The sequence below is a fragment of the Sesamum indicum genome, linkage group LG2 (assembly GCF_026168435.1).
Source record: "Sesamum indicum cultivar Baizhima isolate 11 linkage group LG2, ASM2616843v1, whole genome shotgun sequence".
Lineage (NCBI taxonomy): Eukaryota > Viridiplantae > Streptophyta > Magnoliopsida > Lamiales > Pedaliaceae > Sesamum > Sesamum indicum.
Genome location: NC_142658.1, coordinates 17,008,773 through 17,017,347, shown reverse-complemented (window position 1 = coordinate 17,017,347; position 8,575 = coordinate 17,008,773). Strand labels below are relative to the sequence as shown.

Genomic DNA, 8,575 nt, shown 5'->3' with positions numbered 1-8,575 from the left:
ACCGTTTGAAAGTGGTGAAAGTATACAGACTCCAAAAATTGTCAAAATTGGGTTCAAAACCTACGAATTGCATTATTACAACAAAAAGGACGATATGGGTAATAGAATTTGGAGAAAGTTGCATAGGGCATAACCCCAACTTATTCAAAATCGCGGCCACAGGAGGAGCCAAGGGAAACCGTAGTCCGGCGTCAAGATGTTTGATAGAAAAAGCACTAAAACCCTCGGGGGGACGGTGCATGCGATCGAAGGTGGCAGGGATGATGATGCCGTAATCGGGCGGAATGTGGTATTTCTCTCTAATCCTAAGAACCGATGTCTTTACCTTACTAACCACGGCTTCCCAAGGGTTTTTGGCGAGCCTATCCTGGAACCTAGCAAGAACCGATGGGCCAGCTTGCTTATCAGCAAGCTTTGAAATGGGAAACTGCTTGTTTCTTTTCGGAGAAGTAGAGAAGGACCCGTGAGCAGACCCTGACACAGACTTAGATTCAGACCCAAACCCGGACCCAGACGCAGACTCAGAGGGAATGGCAGAGGATCCCGAACCAGGACGTGACTTAGAGTTCGAGTTAGAGCTGGAAGACATCGTACCTTAGAACAGGATGGCTCTGGAAGCTGCAGATCGAATTCGAACTTCGGGCTGTGAAGAGCGGTCGCAGAAAGTCAGTATGTGGGGCAGGCGAAACGTTTTGAATGCTTGAAGTATTTATAGGCAAAACACCCTCGGGATACGAGCCACAGAACAAACCGATGAGATGTCGACACGTATCTACCCCGGCGGTTCGACTTCCTCAAAGGCACGAGCGTGCACTTTGAGAAAGTGAGGGAGTAATGATGTGTATGCACATACCGCACCTGCAAAAGGACCAAAACACCCTTCATTAAGGGCATTATAGCCATTTCGCGATCAGGATCCGCGTGTTTTGTAGCAGGCGGGTCGCACTTGACCCGACCCGGATCGCACAGTCTGACTGAAGACCCGGATGATGACAACCGTTCGATCAGAACACGCACCGATAAGATAAGGCCACGTGGCCCAGTACTGGACGTACAACTGTGTTCTATAAATAGACCCCGACGCATCATAAATGAGGTAACTGTTACGCATTAATTGAGGTCGAATTCCTAGATCGCATATATTTCTCTCGATCAACCTAACTTGAGCGTCGGAAGGTTATTGTCGGGAACGTGCCCGACGAGCTCACGGTTCGTGTTTTATTCTCAGGGGACCCAAAATCTGGTTCGGAAGAGTTAATCCGTCTACAGTGAGATTGTCACTAGAGATCGAACAATTCGACCCGAATCAACATAATTACAGTAGGCCCCGGATTTGTTTTCTGTAGTTCCCTACATAATCGTAAAGTTGTTTGTACTGGTCATCTGGATTGCACGTTCTATCTTCTTCAGAGCCTTCCACTTTCTCCTATATGCTTGAGATTGACTGACATGGCATCTAATATCCCTGACAACATCACTTTAAACCCCGTGAAGTTCCTCTTTGGATCAGTTCTAAACTCTTGCTCGAATCTTTTTGACAACCAAGTAGAATTCACATTTTTGCAATTATAGACAGGGCCACAATTGTGTTTAAAATGATATTGTCTTATTTGAAAAGAAGATTCATCTTTCATTTTCAGAGCATGTACTCTCCTTTCACAACCTTTAGTTATACATTTTGCATAACATCTTAACTTATCATTTTTCACAATTTTGATATTTCTTTGTGTCATTATTGCATGAGATGAATAGACTCTTTGCACTCTTTTTGAGTCCAAAAATCATTCCTAATCCATAGTTTGGATTGAAGAAGTGGTTGGGATTCACTATCCTAGGCCATTATCTCCTTCATCACCACTGAAATTACCTCCAAGTGACTACAAATCATCTTCACTCTCTGCCAAGTCTACCTCACCATGATTAGAGCTACTATCATCACTTTCTTCATTGTATGTTATTGTCACATTAACACCATATCACCCTTCCACTCAACATCTGGATCAATATTATCCATGAACAATCCATCATCCTCCCCATGAATATGTTGTAGTCACTGTCAGAATCCTCATTTCCCTCAGCCAGATCAACCTCCACAACCCCTACCCTTTCATTTACCAAGTTAGTCTTTATGTCATCGATTCTAATATCTGGTCTCTATTATCTTCATGTCTTTCATTCACATCATTAGAAGATCCCATTTGATTACCTTATCACATTGATGAAATGCAATTCTCCATCCATATACAAGTTAACTTCTCTACTATATTGACTAGCCAAACAAAGAGACACCAACTCTTTATCCTCATTAATAAACTCAAATCGATTATCAACCATTTTGTAGTATCTTTTTAGCCCAACTGTTTTAGCCTCATTTGTTAACTTTTACAGATAGTCTCTAGATACAATATTTATATCAACATGATCAAACACAACTCCTCCCCCTATATATACTGCAAATGGCTCATAAACAAATTCACCCCATAGTGAATTCTAACAGTAACAACAGGATCAAGTTCATTTGAGAAAATAAAATTTCTACAGAAGCCAACACATAAAATAATATATAACAAATAACCAACAAATAATATTGTAGAACCCATATTTGCACCCAAACGGATTAAAGATAATTTTTGTCCCCTAATTTCAGGCCATTCTCATTTTAGTCCCTTAAGTTACTAGGGTTCCATTTTGGTCCTGTAAAACTGAAAAAATCACAATTTTGGTAGAAATTTAGTCGAAAAGTTGAGTCACTCGTCGAAAAAAGCCAAGCATTGTATTGCATAAGACCAAATCAAGTAATTTCGTGTGCTAAAATTGATATATGCAATTTCTTTCATCTATCCATAATAGTAATACATTTCTTAACCAAAGTAATATTCATAGTCAATCAAGACAAAAATATATAAAAAAAAAAATAAAAACAAACTACCAATGCTATTTTGGAGAAGAGCCAAGTTGATTTCCCTTAAAAGATTTGACCAAAAATGTAGTCATACATAACCAGTTTAACATGATGGTCATAAAAACTAAATTGCATAAAGCTTTGATCATATGCCTGCACCTTCAAGGTGTGAGTCAGCAAAGGAGTTTCAGAAGCCGAATTATTGAGCATCAGATGTTTGACCTGAAAGCTGTGGGTTATCAATAACCCTTTTAGGCTTCCAGTCAGATTCTTCCCGTGGCTGTCTCAAGGCAACAAAGTGAAGAGCGTCACTATGCACTTGGTAAATATGACACGCCCATGGGTAGGAGTCGGGTGCCGACCAAATCTTTTGCTGTTCAAACGTTGTTTCTTCACAAATAGATTCGGTAATGCAGTACACAGAATCGAGTTCTGGCTCAGAAAAACTTGGCACGGCAACACATCCAAGAGCGACATAACCCTGAGGCGCACGAGGATGCCAAATTGCTACGGGGCTTCTGTAGTCATCTAAACAATTTCGCCAGACCTGCACCAAGTAATAATTTGAATATAATCATCTTTTGATTGTGGCCAAGCCAATTGAAACCATAGAGTTCCAATGAGACCACATTGTTGAGTTTCTATACCGAATTTCTGCTTATCCTCCAATAATGACTGTTAAAAATCTCAATCATAAAATTTAAAGAATATTTTACCAGGTCATAACCCACTGGAAAGGCAAACATCTCAGATTTACGATATATAGCAGCAACATTAGGAGGATGGCTGCCAGAACGAGCTATGTCCCTGATTGAGACATACCTGTGAAGCAAAGACTTTTAATTAATATGGTTAATGATACTACTGATGGTTGCCAAATGAAAGGAGAAAAACAGTTTTTTCACAATAATATCAGGAGTATGATTCAAGATCATATCAAAAAAAAAAAAAAAAAAAAATGTGTACAAGAAGCAGATCTAGAACGTATAATTACGTAACAGGAGATTCAACCAACTTACGATGCAACAGAACTTTAGGTTACAGAATAATAGGTTTCTTTACGACTTAAGAAAGCTACCAACATACATGAAATCAAAACGATTCAAGACAGCACTGTAACAAGTTGCCAGTTACTAATGCAGAGATGCAAGTAGTTGAGAAGATGGCAAATGACCTGCCCAGGAAAATTTTCCATTGGCATTGGAATGAATCCAACAAATTTCACAGGGCGGTGGGCGATGCTTAGTAACATTATCAATAATTCTTCAACATCGAGGAGGATACATTAAAAAGTAACATTCAAGAACAGGGAGGAAATGCGACATGTATGCTACTGGCCGCCATCAGAACTCACCCATCGGGACAAACTGGCCGCCAGATGCTACAAATTTCATCACTGTTCAAACTCTAGCTGTACCAAAAAATGTTTAGAATAGAATATATATATATATATATCCAAAAACTAAACGCCCTCACCTGTTTTCGGCACAATGTGCACCGACCTTTTGATTCTTTATCGCTGCTCCAAATCCTTGCAAACTTAATACTGTGTTCTACAAGTCTCTGCTCATTGGAGACGGAACCTGAAGAAGAAATCGTTGTTGATGTGATAATGGCTCTGTGCTGCTTATGAGATTCTGTTGCATCAACTTCATTCAAAGAAGATACATGTCTTTGGCCTGAGGGAACCTGTGGAAACAACAAATTTACATGGCACGATATAGTGCTTTATCAAATCAAACAGTAATTTGTTGGGAACTACAGACCTGTTTCATATAGGTCTGGTGTGCTTTCCACATCTTACGCACAACTTAGCAGACTCTAACTGCTTGTGGCTGTCCTTCCTCTGATACTTGTTCTGTATTGCACTTTATCACTCGAACGAAGCTTTCACCTCTCCTAAAGCTTTTCAGATGGATAATTAAATGAGAAGGGCTATGGTAGCCAGCTTTGGCCAACTCCAGTGCCATCACTTCTTCCCATGGCACATCCCACGTTATCTTGCAGGGCTTCTTATCCATCTTATCAGGGGCCACACACTACCCCATACAAGAAAGAACGCATCTCAAAGTGAAATTAAAAACTATTATTCTAAGCAAAGGAGAGGATATGCTAAAGAATGAACAGAAATGCATCCAGCGATTACCTGCAGCAGCATGACTCGCCTATTAGTCACTTAAGACAATCCGGTGATAGGGTACAACAAAATGCTCTTCATAGCAATCTGACCAGGCAAATTTTGATGGCTCTTTGAATATTTCAGTACATCCAAAATTCCGACTTGCTTCTGCAAGGTAAAGTATCATCTGAAACAGAAATTGAGAGGTCAGATTGTTCCAATTCCATATTTTGAAAACTCTCAGTGCCAGATTCATCATAGAACAGCTTATGGAGGAGGAGGAGAAAGTTAATGTTGTCCAAATTAAACGCTAATCTTTTCTATTATGATAAGCTACATCAGAATTTCAACATCATCAGGACAGTCTCTTCATTAAGGAAAATACGAAATTAATTCATCTGTTTGCCTTGCAAGAGCAAGAAGGCATTTAAACTGATAGAGCACAAAGAAATTGCATTGTTTGGTCTGAAGGGTGCACCATTAGAAGCCTTACAAAATGTGACACACATGACCTAGTATTTATAAATGTCAAGCAATAAAAAATAGTAAAGTCATGAATGAATTTAATGAAACCATGACGAGATACCTGACCAAGTGCTTCTCTCTCCGAGTACTCTCGTAGTACATTGTAAGAATGAAATACCCGTGGGTTCTGTATTCGCTGGAAGTCTCTCTTGTTATTTAGAATCTCTAAGAACCTGGAGCAACTTGCACCGATTCCATCAACAGTCAACGAGAAAAAATCTAATGCTCCACTCATTGGCTGTACAAAAAATCCCAGGAAAGCTTGTCCAAGTCCATGGGCAAGGCCAAGAAGACCATTCTGCCTAGCACTCTCCACAGGTTTCCTCACGACTCCTGACACTCCAAAAGCAAAACCTTGCGCAAGAGCTTCAGTTCCTTGTACAATTCCATCACCAACACCAGTAATCCTCCGTGACCACACCTGCATCCATTTCTTAACATCAGTAAGAACTTAATCTCCTGTCAATTGAGAAAATACTGGGACAATGTTACCTGCTTTGAACGAAGCTGTAGAAATTGCCCATCAGTTGAGAGCTCAGCAAAACCTTTGCTAAGAGACGCCAAAGTGGAGCTTGTCATGCCAAGGACATCTACAGAAAAAATTAAATGCAACGGATTATGGATAAGATCTCTCCATATGCGGTTTCCAATGGCAGATATCACAGCACTCTTCCGCAGAAATCTGTCTCTGTGTGTCACTTTCCGAAGATGAACCTGAAACAAAGGAACATATTCTGATAAAAGGTTCCCTGAATCTGGCAATTAATTTATGCACTTTCTCGTGTATACTGCCAAAAAAAATGGTTTTAAAAAACCAACTCATGCTCTACCAACAATTACACATCAGAAACCATAATTTACAGTATAATAAATAAAAGCAATCCAATGAACGCAGAGGCTGTCGACACTTATAGGATCTAAAGATATTCCACAGGTAGTTAAATGATAAAGGACAGGATGCCAAACTGGACACCAGTATTCCCCGTCAACGTCCAGAAACATGCTTTGACATGTCAGAATAAATGCAGATCAAAAGTAATTGGACAATGGTTCCTGGATTCATACAAACAACAGTGTTTTTATCTCTCGACAAAGCTCATCCTCATGTATGCCTGTAGCATCAGTGGGGGATGATCCTTCCACTTCACAAGGAATCCCCGAGAGCATAATCGAGATAAACCAATCATTCCATCCTCTACAATGTCCTGCACAACATTTTTATGAAGGCGACCAAAGGGCACAGTCGTGGCACAGTACTGGAAGGAGCGGCCTCGAAGAGAGCCAGAATCTATAGCCATTGAAGGAGGTCCAAAAGCACCCTTGATGAAGGGTAAAATCTTCAACACTTAGAAATGGATCAATACCTAATCTCAAGGGAACAGTTCAAGCCAATAAGCACTAGCCCCAATTTTTTAGGACAGCTAAAATACCAATACCTGAGGTAGCACTCCCAGATGGATTTCATGATCATGATGAGGACCATTATATTCATCTACGTTAAACTATGCATGTACCTCAGCATTATAATCAACATTATGCATAACAATCTACAGGTTTGCTGGGGAAACAGTCTGAACAGTTTCTTGTGGTCCAGATAATTGTTCTTGGAATTGGAGAACACTGCTAAAGCTGAAATATGATGCTTGGAAACTGGTAAAGGCAGGAAGAAGCAGAGCAGAAGAATGAAACCTACTAACATAACGGATAATGTTCATTGTTTGTAAAATGTATTCGCTTGGCTCGGAAGCAGAAGCTAATTCGTAGCCCACCCAATTCGTTCTCAGGCCTCGAAGCAGAATTGGGAATATAGAATGATGAAAATTCCAATTCCTCCTCCCCACCATCCCTGATTTTTCCACCCACACGCGAAAAGGATACCTGCAGAGAAAATCATTCTACGGTTTGACTTCTTCCACAACATCTCCAAGCAACGCGATCGGCCTCGACTGCTGACACTGTCGTTATCGGCGAATCACAGCTCAAGATCGTCGAAAGCCGCCGTCTGTGAAAATTGGAGACTGCGACGACCAAGAAGGTGAGGAGGCCGATTGTTTCAGCCGCGTATAAAAGAAGTGGCCGGAGACTCGTCAAATACCTTTGACGTGTTAGAAGGATGACGTGTCCATGGTGAGTCAGCAATCACTATGACGTGTCGGTGGTAAGTCAGGAAGAGAGATGACATGTCGGCCGTGAGTCAGCAACATGGATGACGTGTCTTACGTGAGTCAGCAGTCGGGATGGCGTGTCCGTGGTGAGTCAGCGAGGGAACGACATGTACGTCGTGAGTCAGCAAGGACGACAATGTGTCAATTTTGAGTGAGCAAGGGGGATGACGTGGCCGTGGTGAGTCAGCCAGGACGATGACGAAAGATGGTGAGTCAGCACTTGGGATGACGTGTCATAGGTCAGTCAGCAAACGGGATAACGTGTCTACGACGAGTCAGCAACAGCGATAACGTGTCATTGGTGAGTCAGCAAAAGCGATGAAGTGGTCATGGTGAGTCAGCTGTCATGATTACGTGTCATGGTGAGTCAGCAGAATCGATGACCTGTCCAAGGTGAGTCAGCAGTACCATTGACGTGTCTATGGATGAGTCAGCAGACAGGGTGACGTGTACATATGAGTCAGCGAGCGCTATGACGTCTGACTGGTGAGTCAGCTGTAGCAATGACGTGGTCATGGTGATTCTGCAAAGGCGATGACGTGTTTGTGGTGAGTGACCAGACGGATGACGTTTCGGAGGTGAGTCAGCAATGACGATGACGTGCGCGGATGAGTCAGTGGAGGTGATTACGTGTCCGAGCTGAATCAGCAATGACGAAGACGTGTGTGCATGAGTCAGCAACTGGGATGACGTGTCAGCGACGAGTCAGCAATGGCGATGACGTGTATGCGTGAGTCAGCAGATTGATGACGTGTCCCTGTTGAGTCAGCAACGGCAATGAAGTGTATGGATGAGTCAACAGGAAAGATGACGTGTACCTGCTGAGTCAGCAACGACGATGACGTGTGCACTGTGAGTTAGCAA

The 8,575-nt window shown here is 41.7% G+C and overlaps 1 protein-coding gene across 12 annotated transcripts; it reads right to left on the bottom strand.

The window, feature by feature from the left end:
- Positions 1–2,838: 2,838 nt before the first annotated feature.
- On the bottom strand, positions 2,839–7,623 carry LOC105155978 (uncharacterized). 12 transcript variants are annotated; one of them, XM_088877712.1, is made up of 9 exons: positions 7,244–7,623; positions 6,039–6,260; positions 5,608–5,967; positions 5,049–5,208; positions 4,669–4,941; positions 4,379–4,591; positions 4,257–4,313; positions 3,619–3,724; positions 2,839–3,449 (listed from the first exon to the last, which is right to left on the bottom strand). In XM_088877712.1, exons 1-4 carry the CDS (start codon positions 7,388–7,390, stop codon positions 5,071–5,073), a joined length of 867 nt encoding a protein of 288 aa, XP_088733838.1. In that variant the 5' UTR covers positions 7,391–7,623; the 3' UTR covers positions 2,839–3,449; positions 3,619–3,724; positions 4,257–4,313; positions 4,379–4,591; positions 4,669–4,941; positions 5,049–5,070. The 12 variants fall into 12 exon arrangements, with proteins under 12 accessions (XP_088733838.1, XP_088733841.1, XP_088733842.1 ...); XM_088877715.1 differs by having other exon boundaries at positions 4,257–4,309; XM_088877716.1 differs by having other exon boundaries at positions 4,257–4,283.
- Between the last annotated feature and the right edge of the window lie 952 nt (positions 7,624–8,575).

Excerpts from the sequence above, each read along its gene's own strand:
- LOC105155978 (XM_088877709.1), bottom strand. The coding sequence starts at position 7,390 with ATGGTGGGGAGGAGGAATTGGAATTTTCATCATTCTATATTCCCAATT. Across the intron at positions 6,261-7,243 it reads CAATGAACATTATCCGTTAT|GTTCATCTTCGGAAAGTGAC; the intron begins GTTAGTAGGTTT and ends CCTTTGTTTCAG. Across the intron at positions 5,209-5,607 it reads AGAGAGAAGCACTTGGTCAG|ATGATACTTTACCTTGCAGA; the intron begins GTATCTCGTCAT and ends TTTCTGTTTCAG.